Below are 27,897 nucleotides of genomic sequence, written 5' to 3' on the forward strand. Positions count from 1 at the left end.
GGGAAATAGTTAAATGGCTTTCCAAGCAATCGTTTTTAGCAACATCTCCACTTCCCCAATGAAATCCCCTTCCCAGTCAAATACTCTAGCCTTCAAAAAGTATACTACTACCAAACAGGAGCTGAAATTGTTGAAAAAGAAGATCTTACCTAGATTTCCTGCTGGAGTGCAGATTTGAGTCAGTGCTTGGGAATAGGCTGGCTTGATTATCCAGGACTATGTTGCTCATTTATCTGTGTCAGGGTCAATTATAGGGACATTAGCAGACAAATGTACATCCTTGTCCCGAGTACTAGATATATGTAGGGATCAATGGAAGAGTTAGGCACACTGGCTGCCTTTTTAAATCACTGGAAAAACTGTATACGTTTCTTACGATGTTTTCACTACTTTGGATCCTTTTATTTTGTAATTGTAGACTGGAAGTGAGTATTTAAAAAGTGGGGACATTATCCATCCAGCATGAGGCATCAAGGTGCAGCTAAGGATTCTCTTTGCTAGGAAGACTATAACCGTCAAGCACTGAGGTTGCAAATTAAGTATATGGACTTCCCTGTGTCCAGAACTCTTTTTCAAGTTTTGGGACTGGAATCGTGGCTCTGAATTCTCTGTAGGAGTGGAGGGACACAAAAAATTATTTCCTCCTATCCCCCAAAAAGCAACCACGTGCAAATCACAAGCCAAGCCTTCTGGAAATTCCTGGAGTGTCTTGTGCTGCACAGCTTGATATTTCACTCAAAGATTCTTAGCCTTCTGCCAGGATTGTCTGGTAATCAGCATATCAGATATTTTTTGAATGGGATCTCTTTTTGGAAATCAAGGTTCATAGATAACTGTATGTCTCCAATTAGCACTAAGGGTTCCAACGTCCAAATCTGACCACTTCTGTTTCTCAGCAATGCTTGCTTTACTGCCTCCATTTTTTTATTTTATTTTTTAAAAATAGTTTCTTTAGCATGGTTCCAATACCTAACACAGGCGAAACTTGTCAGGACATTAGGACAGAAATAAACCACAACGAGAAAAAAAACCAGCCTAAAATGCATATTCTTGTCTTAAAATAGCTGCGAACCAGAATTACAGATGACATATTTTTCCAGTGGTAGAAGAGTGGAATCTCAAAACAACAAAACCTTGCCTTGGAAGAGCCTGCAAAGCAGCAAAATCAATAACATCATGGGAGACCAGCACAAGCAAAGCTTATTGTCTGACATATTCTCAAATGCTAAGATGGGATCCAAAAAAAAGAGCTACTTTAGGCATGCCCAAGAGCTTGGAAAAGCCCAGTGAGATTTGTTTACTTGTTTACTATTTTCACATCATGTCACTGCTTCTGGATGCCCCCTCCATTATTTGCCACATGACTTGGTAGGTTGTTCAAGAAATACAAGCCCAAAAGGCAGCCCAGGTGCATAGGAAACCAATGGTTTTGTGGCTCCCAGGCTTAACAAGCAGTGCTGTGCTAATAAGAGAGCAACTCACTTCTAAAAATGGCAAAAGAACAGTTATGTAATGCAAAGTTCAACAATATGCACACAGAGAGAAATATTTTCAAGATCACATGTTTTCTACTCTCTCCCTCTCATTTTACAGTGAATAAATATCTGCCAAGTACAGCAATGCAAAAATTAAAAATAGGTATGCTTTAGATAAATCGTCACAAATTTCTTAAACCAAAACACTTACTTTTTGGCAAGTCTCCAGTACTGGATGCTGAAACCGTCCTGCTCCTATCATGAGATGGAGTACTTCCGTCTCTTTCAGTTACAGCTGATTCTTCAGAAACAGCTGAACCACAAGCTACAGAATCTAAAGCTCCAGAGAATACGGAAGCCGAGAATTCAGAAAACTGCGACTCAGAAATTTTATGACGTCCATTTGGCAATTCACCATTAAATTGTTCATAGGAGCTACTGTAGCTGTAATCATTTTTTGCATTTGGCTCATCAAGATTATATTGCTCAGTATTTGGGCATTCCTCCTCTTCATCATCTTCATCTTCAATCTGTTCTTCCAGTAAGAAAGGACCATTTGTAACGTGGCCATTTGTTTTGGGGGATTCTATCCAAGTGGGATCTGTCGATTCTGAGTTGACAAGTTCTTGTTCAACATCATCGTCTTTCTCTGTGTTTTCTTTTTCTGTATCTTCCTTTTCATCCTGATCTTCCGTTTCACCTTAGGGATTAAAATATATAAAGACTAGATTACACTTTCTCTCAGAAAATTATGACCTCTTAAAACCAAGTGGGAAAAGTATTATGAAGTATCATTTGAATTTTGAGTTTCAGTACACGTTCTGTAACAATACCATTTCATCTGAGTTAGCAAAGGCAAAGTAAAGGACTGCATAAATGTATGCTTATACCAGCTGGCCCTGCCACATGTTGCTGTGGCTCAGTGTGTTAAATGGAGACTCAGAATCCCCCTTGAGAGTGTCCTCAGTTTCAGAGTCCCCCTGTCATTTTGTTTGAGATATTATGTCCCCTCCTCCCCCCCCCATCCCCCGGTCGAGTGTCCCCATCCTGTCCCAACCCATGAGGTATCACGTTCCCTCCTGACCCCATTCCCCGGCACATCCCTGTGATCGGTCCCACCCCACTCCCTGCACTCCCCCCTCCTCCCCCCACCCCTCAGCTGATCCCTGTGAGTTCCCCCACCCCCCTCCGGCTGTGGGGCCTGGACTGCCTTGCATGGTTTTCGAAGCGGTGGAGAGGTGAGGTTTGTGGCGGGGTCGGCAGCTGGTTCGGGTGCGTTGTGTCGTGGGTCCGGCCTGTGTCGGCGGCAGGCGTTGTTTTATTGGCGGTGGAATCCAGTTTTGGGGGCGGAAAGGGGGGTGGGTTGGCTCGTGGGGTGGGTAAAGCAGAGGTGGGGTTCGGGGTGTCTATGAGAGCTATTGGCCGTTATGGCGGTTTTGGCAGGTATAGCATGTCTAGGGGAGACATCATGATTAGGCCCCGCCCTCAGAGATGCAGCTTCCGAGTTCTTTTTCCCAGCATGCACTTTAGGCTGAGTTGTGAGTTCTGGAACACGGGGTTTAGGGGGTTTTACGTGAGTCAGGTGTGACATCTGTCTACGCAAATAGTATGTTGTCACTCTCATATTCGTTTGGGCCATTGTGTCTAAATTTGAACGCAATCGGTCAAGTGAGTTCTGAGAAAACTGGAAAGTCACAAACATGGACCCTTTACATTTTTATATATATAGATAGGTAAACCAGATAGTCTTGTATAGCTTTTGCCTGGAGGGGTGCTATTACCTTGGGGAAAACTTTTTTATATCAATGGCTGGTTACTTCTACACTAGCCCTCTCCAACAAAGATCTCTCTTCAGCATTTTATTTTGGCAACACTCTGAACAAAACTCAGTGCACTAAGCCAGTGGCGCACCATAATAGTAATGGCACTTATTGATTTCCATGTTCCTTACACCCTCCATATAAAAAGCACCCTCTACTTGCAGCATGGAATTGGGGGTCTGCTCTTTGCAGAAAAGACATGCAAAGCCTTTTGCAGCTCATGGAATGAGTTTCATGGTTCTTTGGTTCTGACCGATTCCTTTATAACAGCAGCCTACAAAAGAGATGGTGCTCAGAGGATCGTTGCAACAGCATCTCTGGACACACTGCATCTAATTCATACCAAAATTTAAGAAGACCCAACACTTACCATCCTCATTCCCAAGTTCTTCATCTGCTACCTCCTCTAACTCAACAGTTTTTAGCTTGACTTCTGGGTGGTATTCATCCTCTTGTTCATTGGACGATACAGTAGATGTTACATTTTCTTCTTTTTTTTTCCTTTCGGCTTCTCGCTCCAGTTCCTCTATTTCCTGCAAGCGCTTTTCTAGTAGCTCAGCCTGTCTCTTTTGCTTTTTTTTCAATTTCTTCTTTTTGTTTTTAGATATTTTTCCAATCTAAGAAATTTAACATAACTAATTACCATTTACTGATCCTTACAGCCACCCCATGTGAAGGTTAAAGGGACCCCTGACCATTAGGTGTAGTCGTGACTGACTCTGGGGTTGCGGCGCTCATCTCACGTTATTGGCCGAGGAAGCCGGCATACAGCTTCCTGGTCATGTGGCCAGCATGACAAAGCCGCTTCTGGCGAACCAGAGCAGCACACGGAAACACCGTTTACCTTCCCGCTGTAGTGGTACCTATTTATCTACAGTACTTTGACGTGCTTTCGAACTGCTAGGTGGGCAGGAGCTGGGACCGAGCAATGGAAGCTCACCCCGTCGCAGGGATTCGAACCACCGACCTTCTGATCAGCAAGTCTTAGGCCCTGTGGTTTAACCCACAGTGCCACCCGCATCCCATGTGAAGGTTAGGTTACCCTATAAAAGTCTAGCATCTGTGAACTGAGACCACTAATGCATAGTATGGCACAACTGACTTTCTATAAAATTGAAACTCAAGAGGCAATTCAGAGGATAAAGTGGCCTCAAGCTATAATTACTTTGCTGACATAAGATATACAAGCTGAATAGAGAGGACCCATTAATTTCTCACTCTATAAACCACTGCAAGCACAGCATACCTATCTTTTAGGCTACAAATGGAACATATTGCCATCTGCACTAGACAAGTTAGCTGTTGGGCGCAATTCAATGTGCTAGGATTATCCTCTAAACCCCCAATGAAAAGTTTATAGCATGTAAACCACGTATAAAGATTGCTAAATAACTGCTTAGGGGCCTGACCATCTGAAGGATTGCTTCCTCCCTGCCCAGTCCCTAAAGTTCACCTTCAGGGCCCCCTTGCTAAAGTGCCCCCACTAAATGAAATGAGGCAGGTTACTACTGTACTTTTGTATTTTATCATTTTAAAAAACTATGGTTATATTATAGCTTAAACAAGTGAGGTTTAGAAACCATGGTTTGAACTTCATTTCAACTTTCATATGGTTTCATTTAAACTAACCATAATTAAAGTCTTCCTTAGTTTGTCAGTTTGGATGGAATGGCAACCCACATGGTCAAGCAGAAGCAAACAAGAACGCTTCAGAACTCCTCCTCCCAGCTATGCAGGAGGAAAAGGTAATGCAAGATTATAATTTAGACAAAAGATCCTACTTATAAACCAAAACTGTAGTCAAATAAGGATCATGGATGAAATTTAAAATGCTAACAATTTTAACTTTCAACAGGAACCCTGAATACTCAATAAGAATAACACAAGACTACTTACGGGTTTTTGCTGTGGGGCAGTACTCACTAAAAAAGAAAATAAAACAAAAAAGGAAAGAAACAAAATACTTAAGAGTCAAATTTATAAAGTGATATGTGTACATTCTGTGAAACATCTTCTAATGAGAGGCTGATGGTCAGGTACTACCTTAGATCATCTTTATCCAACCTAAAGTGTCTAGAGAAGAAGAAGAAGAAGAAGAAGAAGAAGAAGAAGAAGAAGAAGAAGAAGAAGAAGAAGAAGAAGAAGAAGAAGAAGAATCTGCACAATTTATATGAGACAATTTATATGAATCTTGTTAGGGCCAGTGAATGGGTTTTAGGTTTTAAGCCCTAAGAAAGTTATTCATCATAAACTAACAAAAGATGAAAAATATTGAAATATTAATATTTTCCTACCTTTCAATGTTAAATTATTTGCTTGTAAGTAATCCTGTTCCTAGTTCATCTATTTTACTGATACAGACTACAAAAACATTTCAAGATTCTAATACTACCAAAGACTGCTTAAAAGAAACATGGAAACAATACACAGTGGTACCTCCAGTTACGGACGGGATCCATTCCGGAGGCCCAGCCGTATCCCAAAAAGTCCGTAAATGGAGGCACCCTTTTGTGCATACGTGCTCCGTGCAGATCGCATCTGCACATGCGGCGAAACCCGGAAGTATACACTCCCGGGTTTGTTGCGTTTGCAACCCAAAGATTACATATCCAGAGGGATACGTAACCCGAGGTACCACTGTATTATTAAAACATTCCACTTACAAACCAGTCAAAGCTAAATTTTGGGGGCTTCAATTTAGTAAATGAGTATAGTAAGGTAAAGGGACCCCTGACCATTAGGTCCAGTCGTGACCGACTCTGGGGTTGCGCGCTCATCTCGCATTATTGGCCGAGGGAGCCGGCGTATAGCTTCCAGGTCATGTGGCCAGCATGACAAAGCCGCTTCTGGCAAACCAGAGCAGCACATGGAAACGCCGTTTACCTTCCCGCTGTAGCGGTTCCTATTTATCTACTTGCATTTTGACGTGCTTTCGAACTGCTAGGTTGGCAGGAGCTGGGACCAAGCAACGGGAGCTCACCCCGTCACAGGGATTCGAACCGCCGACCTTCTGACCGGCAAGCTCTAGGCTCAGTGGTTTAACCACAGCGCCACCTGGGTCCCTTAAATAAGTATAGTAAGTAGACATTAAAGGGCTGCACACACCCTGACATTACACTTAGATGTTATAGAATGCATGCCTTTTCTGAGACTACCAGCTCCATGTGATACATTATATTTATAATGTATTAAGTGTGATGAGCTAATACGGAGAACAGTATGAGATAGCCATTGCAAGGTGGCATTGACAAATTGCTTCTTATTTTTTAAGTATAACTGTTTGTTGTCCTGAATAATACACGAAATAGTAAGAAAACCAGTACAGCTTGTTCAGCTTATTTAATTAAAACTTCATGCATTTCAGACAGGACTGAACCCAGTTTCACAGCTCAAAGGCAATGAAATCTAAGGGACTGATTTGGTGTCTCATTTGCATGTGGCCATTTCGCTCCCTGCACATAAAAGAAATCCCCTTCATGTGTGAGGAAGTGGGATACAGAGGGCAATGTATTTAAAAATGCTTCACTATATAAGAGTGCACACCTAAAACACAGTTTAAAACTTTAAACTGGGGAAATGTTCCAGATCACGTTAGCTCATATGAATGTTGCATTAACAGCAGGAAACCAGTATAAATAAAGCTTGTAATTAAGGTTTTTCTGCCTACCAAAAGTGCAGAAGTATATGAAGAATTGCAGCACTCGGATTGTTTTACCACGTTAAAATGAACACTTCTTATACATTATTCATATGCTAATAACATACTTAAAACATTCAAATTAACCATGTTTAAATTTACTATTCCCATTAACTAAAACTAATTAAATGTTGCTGCGGCAAGTATGCGATCTGTTTTTACTTACTGAGGGTTTAAATGTACGGCCGTACCTGCAGAGCCAGAAGGAGGAGGAGCCCCTGCTTTCTGCCACTCCGTTGCTTCCACAGCCATTCGACGCACATAGGTGTCATCCACACACATCAAGATGTTCTCAGGCTTGATGTCTGTATGGATGATCTTGCACTTGCTGTGAAGGTAATCTAAACCCTGCAGTACCTGGTTGCAAACCAATAAAAGAAAGAATCATTTCATTACAATGAAAGCCTCTTCCATTCATTGAGTCACAAGAACTCAAAAGACTACATTCGGGCATCACTTTAAAATACATACATACTTGGGAAGAGAACTGACGAATCTAGTTCACAGAACTTCAGTTCCCATCATCCCTGACCACTGGTCTTGCTAGCTATGCCCCTTTGTTAGATAAGCACGTCAAAGTGCAAGTAGATAAATAGGTACTGCTCTGGCGGGAAGGTAAACAGTGTTTCCGTGCACTGCTCTGGTTCACCAGAAGCGGCTTAGTCATGCTGGCCACATGACCTGGAAGCTGTCTGTGGACAAACGCCAGCTCCCTTGGCCTATAGAGTGAGATGAGCGCCGCAACCCCAGAGTTGTCCACGACTGGACTTAATGGTCAGGGGTACCTTCACCTTATGTGCTGTTAAATGATGAGATGAAATGCACATAGGATATATTTTAAAGCAATTGCTACTTAAATTGTGCAGACTTAAACAATTTAATCAAGCAGGTAATTGAAGGCATCACATGCAAAAGCAGATTTAGAGAGATTTTGAAAAAAATATAGTCCTATCAACCTAGCTGGGTAGTTATCAATTCTGCAAGCAGCACTGAAGTATTAGCACATTTGTAGCTTTGTTGAATTAAACATCTTACCTGTCGAATTATACTTTTCACACAACGGATAGGAAGGCCTTGGTAGTTGGACTTAATTATCCATTTTAAAAGGTGATGTCCAAGTACTTCAAAAACCATACAGACATCTGAAGTCAATTAAGGATAAATTGTAAGTAGTTTAATGACTTTCTAACCATCCTTACGGGGGACGCGGGTGGCGCTGTGGGTTAAACCACTGAGCCTAGGGCTTGCCGATCAGAAGGTCAGCGGTTCGAATCCCCACAACGGGGTGAGCTCCCGTTGCTCGGTCCCAGCTCCTGACAACCTAGCAGTTCGAAAGCACATCAAAGTGCAAGTAGATAAATAGGGAAGGTAAACAGCGTTTCCGTGTGCTGCTCCGGTTCGCCAGAAGCGGCTTTGTCATGCTGGCCACATGACCTGGAAGCTGTACGCCGGCTCCCTCGGCCAATAACGCAACCCCAGAGTCGGTAGCAATTGGGGCATCTCCTATGGTCTCACCAATCCATAGATGGGTGGGCTATGCATACATCAACCAGCTGAATCAGATAATCAGCATATCCCATTTTGACAGAGCCTATTTTGGGATCAAGCTCATCTTCCCTACCTCTTTTTCAGAGCATGGTAGGCAACAGAAAAACCAAACAGAAAAACCAAATCAATGTAAGCCTGCTAACTCATTCTCAGAGTAGAGCCACTAAAATTAAGCAGGTCACAGATACCTGACCATTAATTTCAATGGGCCTACTCTTTTATAGCTAATTTTAACATGGAACTGCAACAGCAAATAGAGAAGCCCAGAAGATCTTTGGGTTGTAGTCAACTTTTTTATTTATTAAAATAATGTGTTGGCCATTTTTACAGAGCAGAAGGAAAATTTATTTAATATGAATTTCACAGCGTCAACATTGTCAGAAGAAGCAAAATATCCTAGACTAGAGTTTGAACTTATGTTCAGATAATAACCTGAAATATGTTTTTTAAAATCCAAACCAACAAAAATATACAGATGACTTCTTATAAAAGCAACAGAAAGACTAGGCACTCCCTCATTATTATTTTTTGGAGAAAAAAACCCCATAAAGAAAAAGCTTACAGTTTTATAAACAAACATGAAGCACCTCTCAAATATACATTGTTTTCAAGACATATCTATATAATATTTTCAGTATTTTGTTTACTGTTATGTACTAATAATAATATTTCTGGGTTGGATCCAGACCTGCACTCAGCCAAGTTCCATTAGCGCCGGAGGAATGAGGCAGGGTGAGGTTTTTGCCAATTCCTACTTCTCACTGGAATAAAAAATAATTGAAGATACCCATTCCCTACAGTTTGAAGTCTGTGTTGAATAAGAATTCCCTGTGTGAATGGAATAAGCCCTTCCATTTGCAGAATATTATGTCTGGAGCCAACCCAGTGTCTTAAAAAATTACCTCCTAGCCTAGTGTTTTACTTGAAAAAGCATAAAGGGTTTCCTGTCTTTTAAAATCAAGACACTGGGCAATCAGCAAGGGGAAAAAAGATACGTATGCCATTCATGCCAGAAATTTTGAAGTCATCGATTAATTGTACAACCATGTCTTTATTTGGATCACTAGGGTCACTTTCACGAACCTAAAAAAAGAAGATGAAACAAGTCACTTAAATTAAAACTACGTTTGGGGGGAAAAACAACTGTAAAGTTTTTTTAAAGATACTGCAGTTTAAAAAATTACATTGTAGTTACAATTTTACTATGTTTGTTTTACAGAATCACAAAAATAAGCGCACACACATACAAACAAAACCAAGTTCATTTACACTCAATCACTAAGCTTGGGAGTGTTATCATAATACTTACACATTTAAGTAACTTTATTTCATCCAAGGCTGTCTCTGTATAATGTTGAGCACTTTTCACAACTTTCATTGCAACAAACCTTTTCCCCCTTTAAAACAGTAAGTAAACAAACTATCAGAGCCGATACTTTTTTCCCTATTTAAGACAGACATCCAATGTCCTACTGGAGAATAAATACAAGTTCAAAACAATTTGTGGCAAATTTCAATAATATACAGGTAAGTGAATGATATATTTAACCTTTTTCTCAATTATTATCTTTCAAACAGTTAGAGATCAATGTCTCTTAAGGGTTATTAAAGACACATTTGACTCAAAGCAAAGACAGTATTAATATACCTATACAATGGTACTTATAGGAGATAGACTAGAAACTTTATTCAAAATAAATCAAAGCCACCATCTACATGTATTAGAACAGGGGCAGCCAACCTGGTGTTCTCTAGATGGGATAACTCAAATGGTAAAACATTAGACTCTTAATCTCAGGGTTGTGGGTTCGAGCCGCACATTGGGCAAAAGTTCCCTGGATTGCAAGGGGTTGGACTACATGTCCTTTGTGGTCCCTTCCAACTCTACAATTCTATGGTTCTATGATTCCTGTCATCCTTGAGCAGTAGCCACACTTGTTATTGCTGGTGCAAACTGTAGTCTAAAACATCTGGAGAGCACCAGGTTGGCTACCCCTGCTTTAGAGAGCTAACATGCAAAGGAGGGAAGTTGTTGTTTCTTACTGCATATCCCAGCATAGCCAGACTGTAGAGAAGTGTCCCCATCCTAATTTCCTGATAACATGATACCGACCATTGAAAAGATCTCCAATTTTCACTGGATGATAGCCACCTTTCAAAAAAAGAGTGGGGGATGGGGGGGCAAAATTAGCATTAATTTGATTACCTATACAACACTGTCTTAGCACTTCCAAGTAGCTTTAGGCTGTAATCCTAAACATACTTACAAGATGTGGTGCCCAATATGGCAATTAATTGGCCCATTAGTAAGCCCACTACAATTAATAAACATGACTAAGTCAGGTCCATTCATTTCAATAGGTCTAATTTCAGTAAAACTTAGCTGAATACCATCCAAATGGGCAAGTCTCACTGAACTTGATTTCAAGTAAACATGTATATGATTGCACTGTCAATCTTGTTCTTCAACTTAAAAAAATATATCAGATATGTCAGGAAGTTGCTTGTTTAGTTCGATCTATATTTGCTTCTATAGAAAGACGTCAAAAAGAAGAAAATCCTGCTGGAACCAGGAAATTAATAGGACTGTGAACTCAGTTTCAACTAAGAGTATTGTGTTCAGACCAGGGTTCCAGTTTAAAGCTGCATTTAAACCTGATTTTCTCCCCCTACAACAGGGATGACCAGTTTTATCAGGGGGCACTCTCTTCTCCAAACAGTGGTTCAGAAATTTATTATGTGCAGGCGTCATAAAAAATCTGGCACCATCTGGCACCCAAGAGCATTGGGCTTCCCAACTTTGAATCACATGCTCCCAAGCATTGCATTACATACAGGAATTCTGATTGACATATTACACTCACAAGGTTTATAATATTAATGTATGGAATCTCTCAATATATATCTTTATAGAACCTTTTCCTTGCTAGTCAAGCTACAGCCAGTTCCACCACCACCACCCTCCCCACACCCCTCTGTAGTAAAAATTTGGCAGAGCACCAGGAACTGGAGTGGGCCAGCAGACTCTCAATTGGCCCTCCCTGCTGTACAACCTAATTATCAAGATGATTTTCTGCTGCACAACCTCATCTTGAGCACAGAACATATTGTATCCAAAGTTCAGTACTAAGTTTCACAAGAGATCACACTTTTATTAAATTACATCAACAATGAATCACGTATAATTCAAGCCAATGTTTCTTGAAAGGAATTTCTGCTTCTGACGTTGGGCTCATCCACCACTCTGCTTGTCCCACACCTCTCCCCTGGGAAAACCTGCTCTTTGCCACGGAATTGGAGCAATTGACAATCAGGTTTTCTGCAGACTGACATCTGCTCCAAGTGAACAGTAAAGAGCAGGTAATCCAGGGCAACAGAAAACCTCTCGGCCCTGTGCTTTCTAGGACCAGGACAAGCAAAGTGTGGGTGAGCCCTTAAACTACTTCAGATGTCTAAAGCTGAGCTTCAGCAGCTCAATTCACCAAACAATAGTTTGGCGAAGCTTAGCTATAACTTGGCACTTTGTCTGAGTAAACATACAATGGTTTACTATTAGCTGACAAGCCAGAATTAAAAACCATGATTCTACACCATGCTTGCAAGCTATGGTTTGACATGACATCCAAATTCAAAAGCCACAGTTAGGGCCATCACTCGCCTCCACAGGCAGTTGCAATGCAAACACATCAATGATAAGTACATGTAAAACAAAAGCATAAAGCACCACCACCTCGACACACAACTCATCTTCAATAGTCTAATCTTGCTATAGCCCTGGCTTTTACTGACTGTTTCCTGCATAGCAGACACTGCAAAAAGGTTTCCACTACACAAGAAAGAAATTAAAATAAAAAGAGGCCCAAAACTATGTGGCCACAATGCCAACATGTTTGCTACTAACACATGTAGACTGAGAAAAGGTACATGCATAATTATGGAATCCTAAATCCATTCTGCTCAAGCCTTTTAATGATGAACAAAGCTGTGAACCACTGTGTTTTTGAGTTTCATTCCACTTTTATATCCAACCCTCAACTGAGCACAAGTTCAAAGGTTGCATACTGGCACTTTAGGATTCTGAGTTAGCAACTGTGGTGAGACAGTGGTGAGAGAGGGCAGAGTATTTAAAAAACCTGCTACCTAAACTCCTTTTAAATGCCGGGAATTGGGATTTTCTGCACGCAGGCCCTTTACCAGAGAGCCATATTCATACTTCAGAGCCATTTGCTGCCATCCATAAACTTTTTGCCCCCACAACTCCAGCACTGCTCCATGCTTCAACACAACCAGCTTCACATGTTGCACAGAACCCATCTCCTGTGCAAGCTGATGCTTAGGTGAGTCCTCACAAGAAGACACTAATTCAGAGCCAGAAACCAAGATTAGGAATCCAAAAAATTACTCTGCAACAGGATGGATTCGATTTAAATCAAATCAAATCGATTTAAATCACAATTTAAATCAAATCGATTTAAATCAAATCGATTTAAATCACAATTTTAATCATAATTTTAATCACTAGTCAGTAAGACTTGATTCAAATCACTAGTCAGTAAGACTTGACTTAAATCTTTTTTTTTTACAGAAAGACTCATTCTTGCTGGTATAATCTTAATATTTACAACCAGATGAAGGTTTCATTTTTGGAATAATAAATTTTCAGTGTACTGTAGTTTTTACAGTTATACCAAAAATTACTGATTTGGTTATACTATTAGAACAAAACCAGACTAAGTTTTAGCACACATGAAAAACTTAAAACTATCTGGATGGTGAGAGGCAGTACTGGAAAGAAAGTGACGTTTTTGGACAAAATGCTGAGGTGACAATTGTAGGGGACTTTGAAAGAAATTAAGGTAGAGAGGCAGAAACTTTCCAGAGACCAATGCCAAAAAAATAGTAACACGCTGACAGCTGCCCTAAGTGTTTCAGGAGACAATTAGTCTGCTCTCATGAGTAGACTGGTCAATGATAACACGGTAGTACACATGTCACCACTTTGCCAGCAGTCAGGCAAAGTAAGGAAGAATGCTTTCTGATCACATCCAGGGACTCTGGTAGGACAGAACTGAGACAAAGAACAATGTATGCTTGGAGCTTCAAACCAACATTTGGCACAATGCCTAAATTGAACACTGTTACATACTAAGGATTTAGAGTGCCTGGTACTGTGAAAAAGAACAGAATATGAAAAAGTACAAGGATTTCAAGGACCTAGATCAGGGGTGGGGAACCTCTGGCCTGAAGGCCTGATTAGACGCAGCAAAGGGTCCAGCTGCCCCACACCAGACATCATTTATGATATTGGGTGTGGAGCAGATTAAAGATGTGGCTATAAAGGAACAATCAAGAACCTTAAAGTATGCTCCCCATTGTTCCTTGGCAAACAGAAACTGTATTTGGCTTTTAAATTTAGCAGAAGACGAAAACTCTGCTGGGATGAGTTCCACTCAGGAGCTCCCAACTGAAGCTGATCTCTGCCAAAAGCGGGGTGTGAAGCCACAGCCAATTGGCAGTGGCTGCAAATCCTGCTTCTTTTGCCAACATAGTTTTAAACCAAGCCATGTGGGTAGAGGAACATTTAGCAAGCCAGTTTGCAAAGGAAAACACTTCACCTAATACCACTATGATAAACATATGGGTGGATCTAGTTCCCCACTCTTGAGCTAGATGCAGCTACCTCCAAGAAAAAACACTTCAGAACCCCAGTTGTAACACATTGGCCACAGATCACAGTGGCCTGGATCACATTTAAAGTAAACTAATCCAAACTATGGCTTACCAGGGCCACACAAACAAGATGGTTCCTGGAGAACAGCTTGCGGCCACTTTACTACCCCCCAGACCTTTTATCTCAGCATGGCACAGCAAAGTTTGGCTAAGGGCTCATCCACACTTGTCCCGTGCTTTCTAGGCACAGGTCGGAGCGGGTTTGCCTGTACCCCGCTGCTCCCCCCCCCCGGAAAACCTGCTCTTTGGTGCTAAACTGGAACAAACAGCAATCCATGGAAAACCTGGTTGCTGCTTGTTTCAATTCAGTGGTAAACCACAGGCTTTCCTGGGGAAAGCAGCAGGACAAAGTGTGGGTAAGCCCTTAATGTCATCTGAATCCCATATCATAATTAAGCTTTCTCTCCTTAACCATGAATCAGGTTTGTTCTTGGTTTGGCCTAGCATTACATGTGACACAACTGACGTCTTACACCGACTGCTTCACTATATATGCTTTGCTGCAGCACATAACACCAAACCTTGCAGATGTACAGACAAGCAGCAGCACTCCATATTGGCTTGGATGCCCCCCTCCCCATGCCTTATATACAAATTCCCGAGACTCCCTAGATTGCCAATATGTGCTGCCATTGCCAATCCAAGTGAAATTGATTCCACAAATAGTCCTAAACTTGTTTGAGAAGCCCATGCTTCAAAGCTCTTAATACAAGTTTTTGGGTTCCCTGGCTTCATTTTAATCCAGGCTGGTGAAGAGCTTATTAAACAATGCTAAACCCAGGTAATGGGGAAGCTAAAGAATTCACATACGGGGGGGGGGACACAGAGTGGTAAGGAGTGCATAATCCTGTGGCACAGTTTCCAATCTCAATTTTATTTTTACATCTGCACTGGGGCATTCTTTAGATCAGTGTTTCCCAAAATTGTGCCTCCAGACTACAACTCCCATCATCCCTAGCTAGCAAGACCAGTGGTCAGGAATGATGGGAATTGTAGTCCCAAAACAGCTGGAGGCACAAGGTTGGGAAACACTGCTTTAGATCACTGCGTTTTCTTCAAGTGCTGGCATTCTATTTACACTACCCACCATGTTAATTTCTGGCTATCTGTTCTAAAGAGTCATTTTTCACATTAGTATCTTACTTTATGTGTAGAATTTATGCTCCTACAAAGAACCAGATTGTCGTTTGGAAACAACAACATTGGCAACCTGAAAGTGTCTCTTTAAATCTGGCACTCCGAAGGTCATAAAGAGCTGTTGTGCGATTTAGCTCTGTACTGAAAATAATGTGATGTTTCATATGACAAGTGAATGCTCTTGAAGCAAAAGGAATAGAAAAAGCAGAGGTTACTCTTCCAGAGCATCTCATGAATGTACCAGTATTCTTAGCTGACAAGTGCTGGAAATTCCTGCCTTTGTGAATTGGATGAATGGGAGACATCCCCAGAGCTGGACCAACCTCAGCAAAGACAAGAGTTGACAGAAAAAATAACAAACTCTTCAGGCTGTGAAGTTTGCTCACACACACTAACCTTTGCAATAATCTGCAGGGTCTTCTTGCTCTTCATCATCAGATCCCAGAATCTCCTCCTCTGGCTCTGGAGGGGCTGGCTCTGGCAAAGGTGGTGGAGGAGGTGGCGGTGGTGGGGGAGGTGGGGGTGCAGAGGGAACTTTCTGTTGAGGCTCTGGCCTGCAAATGCAAAATAGTACATTCAGTAAATAATACTCTTGCCAAAATTACCCTTTGAGCACTTTATATTTCCTTTCTTGCCATTTAACAGTGCAATCCTAACCATGGCTACTCAGAAGTAAGTCATTTTAAATCCAATAGAGTCAGCATTTGGAAACATGCTGCCAGGATGAGAAAGAGCAAAAACTAGCATATATGTAACATAACCTGGCTGTGAGCACCACTATTATACTGCATATTGGCTACAAACAATGGCCCTGACGATGCTAAGGAATATTGCAAAATGTAGTACAAGTACAAGAAAAGTCCATTACAAACACCAGAGTAGGCTACAAATGGGCCTTTGAAAATGAGTTCCATCTTCATTTTTACAAAGTTTGAGGAGTATGTTGAAAAGGAACAAGGCATTGACAATACAGTGGTGCCTCGCTAGATGAATTTAATTCGTTCCACGGGGCTTTTCTTATAACGAAAAATTCGTCTAGCGAATCCCATAGGAATGCACTGAATTTTTTTTACTATTTTTTTTGCCCATAGGAACGCATTAATTGAATTTCAATGCATTCCTATGGGAAACCGCGATTCGCTAGACGAATTTTTCGTAAAACGAATTCGTCTAGCGAGGCAACCTCCGCTCGAAAAATCCATTCATTAAGCGGAAATTTCGTTAAGCAGGGCATTCGTTAAGCGAGGCACCACTGTATTTTGAAATCAGCATAGCAGATTTTTAAATCTAAAAGAGGATCTAATGCATAGATTTCCTTCACATATTTTTAAAATACCAAGCTAGCAAATTAAGAGATTCATACAGCAAAACGAAAATCAAATAAGCCAAATATTTAAGACAGCAGCAAAAAAAAAAACCTCAATACTTTTGTTAACTCAATATTTCTGTGCAATGTTTCAAATACAGAATTCTTTATTAACTCATTCAAATATTTGTATGAGAAGAAATCTACAGCAAGTCATGTTTTCAAATAGACCTACTGTACCCCATATGCAAAACATGTTAGATTTCCTATATTGTTTATACAGTAAGTTTCAGTTAAGTTTTGTAATGAAAAGATAAAGCCAAGTCAAACTTGCTTTCTTAGATAATGTTCAAAACAAGGATCTCCTTAAAAAGCAATTAAGCAACACTAACAAAACTTGTTGAGAGGTGCTAAGACTATTTTGTATAATTTTGCCTGACAGACCTGATGAGGACTTGAGGAGCATGTTAGAATATAAACACATTGCAATTGAATTAGAGTATCAAAATCTTATTCTTCAATTATGACAATGGATTAAAGACAATCTATGTTAGTATACAGTTGCAATCGAAATTATTCAACCCCCACTACAAATCAGGTTTATTATAAAAATTTACAGACTTTCAGCTGTTTGCAATGAGCAAATCAAACAAAAGCAATTGAAATAGGTCAACCCAAAGGATGCTTTAAGTGGTTTCCTCAATTTTATACTGCAACTCAAACCTGATTTGCAATGGGGGTTGAATGATTTCAATTGCAACTGTATCCTTTTAATAAATTCACAACCTGGTTCCTTCTTAAAACTGGACAGAGGGTAGAAAGCACAGAAGGAATCTTCAGTTAAGTTTCAGATGTCACACAAAACCAAGATGACAAGCAGCCTTTGACTAATGCCACCTACGTTACCAATGATGCCTTCACTCCATTCCTAGTTTGGGGCAAACTATAGTTGAAGACTCTTTTGGGGAGAAGTTCTTCCTCAGGCATAGGGCAAACTCAGCCCTCCAGATGTTTTGAGACTACAATTCCCATCATCCCTGACCACTGGTACTGTTAGCTAGGGATGATGGGAGTTGAAGTCCCAAAACAACTGGAGGGCCAAGTTTGCCTATGCCTGTTCTTCCTTATATAGACCTGGAACAGACTAGTGTGAAACACCCTTCTTTCTCACTGATGCCACAACTTTAGGCAAATCACAGTTGAGTACAGAGCAAATCTCTCTTCATTCAACTACCGGTACCTACTCCACTTCCACCTCACCATCTCATCCCTGAGGAAGGATCTAAAGTTATCAGTTTCTTAGAAGGAAGATATAGTCAAAACAGCACAATGGCAGCAACTTCCCATAGATTATGGAAGCAATCAACTCATTAATGTGCACACTTAATGTGCAACTCATTAATGTGCAACTCATTAATGTGCCCATTCATAAAATCCCACCAACCAACAAAATGACTACATGAAAAAATTGCTCGACAATTCCTCCCAGCCCACCAATAAATAAAAACTCAGTTTCAGATTTAATCAATCTTACATAACACAAGACAACCTCACAAACTTAAATTTTCACAAGACTATATAATGCCATATTTAAAATGCTTTTTACAGCAGGTGTGAATCTTTTCTGTGCACAAAAAAGGAGTAATAGTATATCCAAATAGCAATACTGTATTAATATTGCCTGCTATACTCCAGTGTTCCTATGGCAACTGGCTCAGATTTCTATTCCTATCACCAACTGCCAAAGACAACTCTAAGAAGGAAAATGGCTTTGAGTGTGTCTGATCAGAAAAACATTACCATGCAAAGTTAAAAATGAAAGCTCTGGAATTTTGGATCTCGAAATATAAAGCACTCTTCTGTAGTTCCTATGTATTTTGTTATCACCAAACTCTAAATCAAAAAATTGGCATGTTACAGGTTTTTTTTACCATTTATTAACTACCCACCCATCACCCTAAGGTTACAGGATGGGTTACAACATTAAAACACAATATTAAAAACATTTTAAACTGTTATGATTTTTTCCACCAGTCCAGACAGACACAAACACATCAGGTAGTGTAAAATACATGCTAGTAAAATCTGAATGCTAGAATGATCTCGATACGAATCCAAGGCAGACCTTTTAACATCACAGTAATCCAAGTTTATGCACCAACTACCGGTGCTGAAGAAACTGAAATTGACCAATTCTATGAAGACTTACAACACCTTCTAGGAATGACACCAAAGAAGTATGTTCTCATTCTAGGGGATTGGAATGCTATAGTAGGGAGTCAGGAGATAAAAGAAACAACTGGCAAGTTTGGCCTTGGAGTTCAAAATGAAGCAGGGCAAAGGCTAATAGAGTTCTGTGAAGAGAACAAGCTGGTCATCACAAACACTCTTTTCCAACAACACAAGAGACGACTCTACACATAGACATCACCAGATGGGTAGCATCAAAATCAGATTATGTTCTCTGTAGCCAAAGATGGAGAAGCTCTATACCAGGCATCCCCACACTGCGGGTCCTCCAGATGTTTTGGCCTGCAACTCCAATGATCCCTAGTGATCTGGGAAGATGGGAATTGTAGTCCAAAACATCTGGAGGGCCGAAGTTTGGGGATGCCTGCTCTATACAGTCAGCAAAAACAAGACCTGGAGATGTCTGTGGCTCAGATCATCAGCTTCTTATAGCAAAATTCAAGCTTAAAGTGAAGAAAGTAGGAAAAACCACTGGGCCAGTAAGTTACAATCCAAATCAAATCCCTTTTGAATACACAGTGGAAGTGAGGAACAGGTTTAAGGATTTAGATTAGGGGGACAGAGTGTCTGAAGAACTATGGAGGCTCATAACATTATACAGGAGGCAGCAATTAAAACCACCCCAAGGAAAAGGAAATGCAAGAAAGCAAAAAGGCTGTCCAACGAGGCCTTACAAATAGCAGAGGAGAGAAGGCAAGCAAAATGCAAGGGAGATAGAGAAAGATACAGGAAATTGAATGCAGATTTTCAAAAAATAGCAAGGAGAGACAAGAGGGCCTTCTTAAACGAGCAATGCAAAGAAATAGAGGAAAACAATAGAATGGGGGAAACAAGAGATCTGTTCAAGAAAATTGGAGATATGAAAGGAACATTTCGTACAAAGATTACCATAATAAAGGACAAAAGTGGTAAGGACCTAAAAGAAGGAGAAGACATCAAGAAGAGGTGGCAAGAATACACAGAGGAATTATACCAGAAAGATATGGATGTCTCGTACACCCCATGTAGTGTGGTTGCTGACCTTGAGCCAGACATCCTGGAGAGTGAAATCAAATGGGCCTTAGAAAGCACTGCTAATAACAAGGCCAGTGGAAGTGATGATATTCCAGCTGAACTATTTAAAATTTTAAAAGATGGTGCTGTTAAGGTGCTACACCCAATATGCCAGCAAGTTTGGAAAACTCGGCAATGGCCAGAGGATTGGAGAAGATCAGTCTACATCCCAATCCCAAAGAAGGGCAGTGCCAAAGACTGCTCCAACTACCACATAAGTGTGCTTATTTCACACGCTAGCAAGGTTATGCTCAAAATTCTACAAGGCAGGCTCAAGCAGTATGTGGACCGAGAACTCCCAGAAGGGCAAGCTGGATTTCGAAGGGGCAGAGGAACCAGAGACCACATTGCAAACATGCGCTGGATTATGGAGAAAGCTAGAGAGTTCCAGCTTTCTACTTCTGCTTCATTGACTATGCAAAAGCCTTTGATTGTGTCAACCACAGCAAACTATGGCAAGTTCTTAAAGAAATGGGAGTGCCTGATCACTGGATATGGAACAACTGATTGGTTCAAAATTGGGAAAGGAGTACGACAAGGATATTGTCTCCCTGCTTATTTAACTTATATGCAGAATTCATCATGCGAAAGGCTGGGCTGGATGAATCCCAAACTGGAATTAAGATGGCCGGAAGAAATATCAACAACCTCAGATATGCAGATGACACAAACCTTGATGGCAGAAAGTGAGGAGGAATTAAAGAACCTTTTAATGAGGGTGAAAGAGGAGAACAAAAATATGGTCTGAAGCTCAACATCAAAAAAACCAAGATCATGGCCACTGGTCTCATCACCTCCTGGCAAATAGAAGGGAGGCAAGTGAGATATTTTACTTTCTTGGGCTCCATGATCACTGCAGATGGTGACAATAGTCACAAAATTAAAAGACACCTGCTTCTTGGGAGAAAAGCAATGACAAACCTAGACAGCATCTTAAAAAGCAGAGACGTCACCTTGCCGACAAAGATCCGTATAGTTAAAGCTATGGTTTTCCCAGTAGTGATGTATGAAATTGAGAGCTGGACCATAAAGAAGGCTGATCGCCGAAGAATTGATGCCTTTGAATTATGGTGCTGGAGGAGAGCCTTGAGAGTCCCATGGACTGCAAGAAGATCAAACCTATCCATTCTGAAGGAAATCAGTCCTGAGTGCTCACTGGAAGGTCAGATCCTGAAGCTGAGGCTCCAATACTTTGGCCACCACATGAGAAGAGAAGACTCCCTGGAAAAGACCCTGGTGTTGGGAAAAATTGAGGGCACTAGGAGAAGGGGACGACAGAGGACGAGATGGTTGGACAGTGTTCTCGAAGCTACAAACATGAGTTTGACCAAACTGCGGGAGGCAGTGGAAGACAGGGGTGCCTGGTGTGCTATGGTCCATGGGGTCACAAAGAATCGGACATGACTAAACGACTAAACAACAAAAAATCTGAATTGCATTAAAATAGACTAGGAAAAGCCTCGTTCTCTAGGGAAACTGAATCTAAACTACATTTCAAAACCAAAGCACACGTTGCAAGCACAAGTACCGTACATGTCTGCAGTAGAAATGTCAATCACTGCAGCCAACCATCTCATAATTGGATGTTTTAAGGAACCAACAGGACAATGTAATTCAGTCACTGGGTGACATCCAGCACAGCATATGGAGGCACTTGGTAGTGCAAGGGCACTTTCTCTTCCTTTTTTCTCCTCTCCTTACAGTCCAGTGGACTCCAAAACCTGCTCTGGAGGATCAGGGCATGCACAATGGACTGAATGAGGAAGAAGAGAAATGGTAAGTTCTGCGGCACATGCTGATTTTCATTGCTCATATAGGTGGACATCTTTAGAGCTTGCCATAAAATTTCTGGGTGAAAATAACCCTTTCCCTCGGTTTTTCAGGTTTGGAGGATCCGCTACACCATCACTGTGTAGACCCACCTCCAACTCTGGCCCCCCGTAGGCGTAAATGGAACAGCGACCTGGAATCTAAAATCAAACAACACCTGCATTCATCAGACTTACTGGCCTTGAGAGACCAGTGTATTTTATCTAATTCTGACCCCTTTTCAACATTCCAGCGGGTCTCAGAGTCGCTCTTCCCACTACTTACGAACTCCAATCCTCCCAAACAACAAAACAATTCAAGGGCCTGGTTCGACAGAGACTGCAGGAATCTAAGATCCTTGCTTAGAAAATTACAAAATAAGGTAAAACAGGAAGGGACTCTGTCTTCCATGGAAAACCTGCACAGGTGGCGTTCTCATTATAAAAATACTCTAAAATTTAAGAAATCCCTCTACAGAAAGGAACAATGGGAGGCACTTGACAAAGCGATCAAATTGCGGGACGACAAAAAATTATGGGAAATAATTGCTCAGGGAGTTTCACCCAAAGGGAAAATTGCAACCAACAGTATTTCATCTAACTTATGGTACCAACATTTTTCCCGGCTATATACAGCTCCAAACATTGTTAAACCAAGCCAGTTTCCTCCTTTTAAAAAACGATCTATTAATGGGTTGGGATCCTGTTACCGAATTAGAATGTTTACAGCTAATTAAAACACTCAAAAATGGCAAAGCTCCCGGTGAGGATATGATTCCCCCGGAGGTGTTTAAACTAAATGCCCAGTGGTGGGCCGCTATTTTGGCCCAACTTTTTACGGTAATAAATGATACATGCAGAATCCCACCAAACTGGAAACTGAGTCTCGTAGCCCCCATCTATAAGAAGGGAGACCCCCAAGACCCTTCAAACTACCGCCCCATAAGTCTCCTGGACATCGCGTATAAACTTTATACTCGTTACCTGCTAAATAAACTGGTTGACTGGGCTGACCACTCTAACTTGTTTAATCCGGAACAGGCAGGGTTCAGAAAGGGCCATAGCACAACAGGTCATTGTTTGGTACTACAGACAATGATAGATAAGTATACAAAGGTACATAAGAGCAAACTTTTTGTGGCTTTTGTAGACCTTACATCTGCTTTTGACTCAATTTGTAGGGACAAATTATGGCAAAAACTATATCAAACAGATATTGACAGACGACTTCTCAAAATACTTAGAGAGTTACATACAGATACCACAGTTAAAATCAGAACTGGGATGTCAGGCAACTATACTGACCCACTGCCACTGGGGAAAGGGGTTAAACAGGGTTGTTTGTTAGCGCCATTCCTCTTTAACTTTTATATAAATGATGTTGTTCAGCATATGGCGAAGTACAAGTCATCAGCTCCTGCCCTGGAAGGCAAACACCTGAATATATTGCTATATGCTGATGACATGGCTGTCATGGCACTTACTCGAAGGGGTCTACACAGCATGCTGGAGGGGCTCGCAGCTTATTGTTCCCAAAACTCTCTAAAGATAAACTATGACAAAACAAAAATTGTGGTGTTTACTAGAGCTCGCCACACATTTAGATGGTCTTTAGATGAACGCATAATTGAACAGTGTCCTCTTTTTAAATATCTTGGTATCACCTTCCAAGCTACATCTAGCTGGCTTGCCCACTTCAAGGCCGCGACCCTTCTAACACGTAGGACAATCGGTGCTCTGCTCAGCTTTTTTTATTCAAGGGGAGGGCAACTGGTGATCCCGGCACTAAAAGCTTTTGTTGGTAAAGTGATTCCCCAGATGTTATATGGGGTAGAACTCTGGGGATGGAACCAGAAGCTGCTAGAACGGCTGGAAATCTTCCAAAATTTTTATCTCAGAAGAATTCTAGGCCTCCCTCAGAGTACTCCGGCAGCTTTCCTAAGAGTGGAAGTAGGATTACCTTCTGTGTCTGCCAGGGCCCACTTAAGATTTCTGCGTTTTTTTCACCAACCTCGCAGATGCCTCGAACACCTTATTGGCTAAACAAGCCTTTGTATCTTTACAACATAATACTACTTGGCGTCAAAACCTATTAGATATTCTATCCAGATACAATCTACCTGAGTTTAATACTCTCAAACTGTGGAGCCCTGATAAAGTTCGGGAATGGATATTTGAAAAAGACGCCTTTTTGGACACCACGAAGATAAAAAACTCTGGGTTTTCCTACTGGTTTCCCCGAGTAAAAGCAGTCAAAATCTGTGCCAACTACTTGGTGGAGATCACTGATCCCACCCTTCGGAGAGCTTTTACTATGGTGCGGTTTCAAACATTGCCAACTGCATATTTGACCGGTAGATTCACAAAAACCCCAGTAGAACATCGTCTATGCCCTTGCCTTATGAAAATTAAAGAGGATCTTATACATTACCTCCTCTATTGCCCCATTTATTCGGGCTTTAGAGACGCAATGCTGCAAATTATACCCAACTCCATAATCAATCCTGAAGACAGAGTAAAATTTTTGTTGGTTGATGCAAACCCACGTATTACCCACGCGGTAGCGGTTTTTGTGATGAAGGCCATGAAAGCCAGGGAAAGATTTATAGATGACAATGTAAAGACCCCTTCATCGTCTGTTTAACTCGTTGCTTGTTTTCCTTCTCTTCGTGTTTTGTGGGATGAAGGTTTTGTTGGGATATTATGAAATGGATTTTAATATTTTTAATTATTGTTGTGTTGATATTTGTGTACAGGCATGGTCCTCACAATAAACGGATTTGATTTGATTTGAGTTTTACTTTTCAATTTTACTTTACAGTGACTACTTTCTTCAGAATTAATTCTTCACTACATTGCATTAGTGTTCAGTTGCACTTAATACTTCAGCCTTTTAGTGGGGTTTAATTATCATACTCCCACACTATTATCACTGTTTACAAACATTTTAAAAACTACCCCCCTCCAGCTATTCTTGTGATTAACAGAAAAACACCAACAACAAAAAATGCCCTAATTAGTTTTGGTTAAATGCTTGCTCACTTTGTCTATAATCTTGGATCTTCTTGCATCCTCAAATATCTACTTCAACTTAATTAAAACCCTTGTATATTAGTCTGATACTCCAATGCAGGGCCTACTTTTCTTTACATTAAATTTGCCAATGTGTTCTGCTTGTTGCTGATAAACAATTTTTTGTGATCTTAATAATGAACTTTATTTCAGGGGCATTTGGGAGAATTTATGGAACACGAATGTCAGAGTATACCGTGTTTCCCCTTTTTTAAGACACCGTCTTATAACATTTTTTTCTCAAAAAAACACAGGGTGGCTTACTTTTGGTGGGATGTCTTTTTATTATTATTACCGATACAGTTTTTACGGTACACACACACACCCATGCGTGGGGAGGGAGGGAGGAAGGAGAAAGCCAGCCATCTGCCACCGACAAGAGATGGCAAACAAGCTGCCGTCTGTGGGCAAACACTCCCCCATATCGGACCCCAGTGGCTGTCAAGGAAAGGGGGCTTTCCTCTCCCTCACCCCTGGAGATGGCGAGGAAGGAGCAACACCACGCTTCTCCCAGGATGCAGCGACTGGTGGCTCCTTTCGAGGGTGCTTGTGCAGGGGAACTTCACAGGAGTTTTTGCTTCCTGCCCCTCATAGCGCGCATCTCTCAACATGTCGCCTTTAACGGCACCCAAAATCAGTGCTGACGCTTTCCCTCGCAGCCAAGCCAGAAATTAAGGAGAGGGTTTTTGCAGTTGCCTTTGCAGCTGCAGACATCTTCTCTGATGTGTCTTGGGCCTCGGGAAACTTTGTTGCCAAGGGAGCGCCCCAACCAAACTCCATGCAACCTTTCCCCTCCCCGCCCCTGACGCCCCTTTCTCTCCAGATCGTGATCTGAACACCCCTGACCCCTTCCCCCTCCCCAGGGGAGCGCGCGCCGGTGGTAGGGAGGGAGAAGGGGAAGCGCGAGCCCTTCCTTAGTGCTTCAGCCTTGAGGACTCTCGCTCGGCGCCTCCTTCAGCGGCGGGCTGTGCTCGAGTCTGCCGGGAGATGGCCCGCCAGGCCGGGATTCATCGAGGCCACCCTCCGGTGTCGCCCCTTTGCTCCGTGCCTGGCCCCTCCCGCAGGGCTGGAGCTCACCCTGGGCTCGCCGGGCGGCGCGCTCGCAGTGCCTCTGCAGCAGCGGCAGTAGCGGCTCTTCCTCGCGCTCCCGCAGGCTCTTTCCCCGAGGCTCCCGCAGGCAGGATGGTTGCCGTAGCCCGGCAGCCCTCGGCGGGCTGCGGGGCAGGTCCGTAGCTGGTGCGGGGTGGTGCCCTTTGCCGCGATCAGGAGCTGGGGGCCCCAGCCGCTGCGCTGCGCCATGTGCCCGCGCGCCCCTCTTCCTCTCACTCTCTATGGACGGGGGAGCGGGGGGGGGCGGCCCCGGGGTGCCCGGCTCGGAGAGCCCCAACCGGGCCGTGGAGAACTCAAGAACATAGAGAAAATGCTGGAGACGCAGCGGCGCCGAATCGAGGAGCTGGGCTCACTGCTTCTTCCAGGGAGACTTTACAGTGTCTTCCTGCGGCAGAGGGGCTGCCCGCCACCGGGACCGCTGCCCTCAGGGAGACAAGAAACAGGGTCCTCTTAAATGGCATTTTTAAACGCCATTTTCTTCCCCGTGCTTGCCGCCTCCGCTGCGTCGGAGTGCTGCAGAACAGCTGACTGGAGCATGGCTTCACAACTGAGCGCGCTCCTGCAGTGCCGGCTGCAAGGAGTGACTCTGTGAGTGGAGGTGCCTGTGGGGGTTGGTTTCCGCGGTGTGGAAGTATGTCTTATTTTCGGGGTATGTCTTATATTTCTCAAATGCTTAAAAATCCTGCCATGGCTTACTTTATGACTACGTCTTAAAAAGGGGGAAACACGGTAATAATAACATGTTGCATACTTCGAAGGATTGAAGTATTTCCTTTTGCTCCCAAGCAGAAACAAGGAATTGTATACTGTACTTCCAAACAAGAACTGGCTTTCCGCTTGACCTTGTTGAGACAGTCACTAAAAGGAAAAAGGAAAAAAACTAGCTAGATCTCTCAGGATCTATAAATCTACTCAATCTCTCTCCCTTCTCTAGCAACAAGATGAACATCTTTTCTTCATTCAAAGTGCTACAGCTAACTTTTATTTTGCCAAAGCTTACTTTCAAAGAGACAAAATTATTATTGGCTGCTGTTTACATGTTCGTACACTGGCTAGCATTCTGTTAGATTGCTTCTGCAATGTTTCTGTAGGTATTTTGGCTAGGATGCTCTCCTGGTTCAGATTGGAGTGCCACCTTCCCACCATGCCTGTTCCATTTTGGACAGCATAAACAGGCAAGTGGTTGCTTAAGGATCCTTAGTTAAACACCCAAAGATGCTAGGTGAAAAGAAGAAAATAAAAGGGTACTTTTATTTTCTGCCTTTGAAGCCTTCCTTTTGTGCCCCAATAGGCCATGTAGCTGCTGCTACTGCTGCTCCTCCAGTTGCTTTACTTATTAGTATCACAAGAACCACAGAGGTGCAATGCTGTTTCAATGCTCTTTCAACAAGAAATACAACTGACTTGTACCCCACTTCCTTCGACAAGCCTAGTGGGAGGCAGGCTATGTAGATATTCCTTGGAATGGGAAATACTCCTCAAAGACATATGGATTCTGAACAGTCCAAGCCTCACCAGATAATGGTCTAGTCATGACAACAAAATGCATTACACTACTCCTATACTCAAATCCATCCCTCATATCACTTGGGACAAAGACCACATCAAGGGTGTGCCCTGCCTGAAATTTGTTGACCATTTGAAAGTGGTCCATAGTTGTCTTGGACGTCAAGATGTCTCAAGTAGGCCCAGCAGCAGCCTCCGCATGGATATTGAAGTCATTCAGGACTATCCATATACAATGGAGATATTAGGGCCACAGATAGTGAATTAAAGGTAAGTAGTAGGCACACCACACACTATCAGAAGGAAGATGGCCAATCCACTACAACTCTCCCCCACCCACCTACCCCAACCCCTCTCTTGGGGGAACCTCACCAAAACAAACTAA

At 42.1% G+C, this 27,897-nt stretch overlaps 1 protein-coding gene across 5 annotated transcripts in view; it reads right to left on the reverse strand.

The window, feature by feature from the left end:
- SRPK2 (SRSF protein kinase 2) overlaps positions 1-27,897 on the reverse strand; it is a 93,939-nt gene that overhangs the window by 15,945 nt on the left and 50,097 nt on the right. For all 5 annotated transcript variants that reach the window (XM_035126841.2, XM_060279544.1, XM_060279542.1 and 2 more), the window contains exons 3-11: positions 15,804-15,961; positions 10,584-10,692; positions 9,850-9,937; positions 9,536-9,623; positions 8,028-8,134; positions 7,184-7,349; positions 5,192-5,217; positions 3,666-3,912; positions 1,687-2,175 (exon numbers count right to left, since the gene is read on the reverse strand). In XM_035126841.2, coding sequence (XP_034982732.2) covers positions 1,687-2,175; positions 3,666-3,912; positions 5,192-5,217; positions 7,184-7,349; positions 8,028-8,134; positions 9,536-9,623; positions 9,850-9,937; positions 10,584-10,692; positions 15,804-15,961 — 1,478 coding nt within the window. The remainder of the gene's footprint in view (positions 1-1,686; positions 2,176-3,665; positions 3,913-5,191; positions 5,218-7,183; positions 7,350-8,027; positions 8,135-9,535; positions 9,624-9,849; positions 9,938-10,583; positions 10,693-15,803; positions 15,962-27,897) is intronic.

Source organism: Zootoca vivipara, chromosome 10 (genome assembly GCF_963506605.1).
Source record: "Zootoca vivipara chromosome 10, rZooViv1.1, whole genome shotgun sequence".
Taxonomy (NCBI): domain Eukaryota; kingdom Metazoa; phylum Chordata; class Lepidosauria; order Squamata; family Lacertidae; genus Zootoca; species Zootoca vivipara.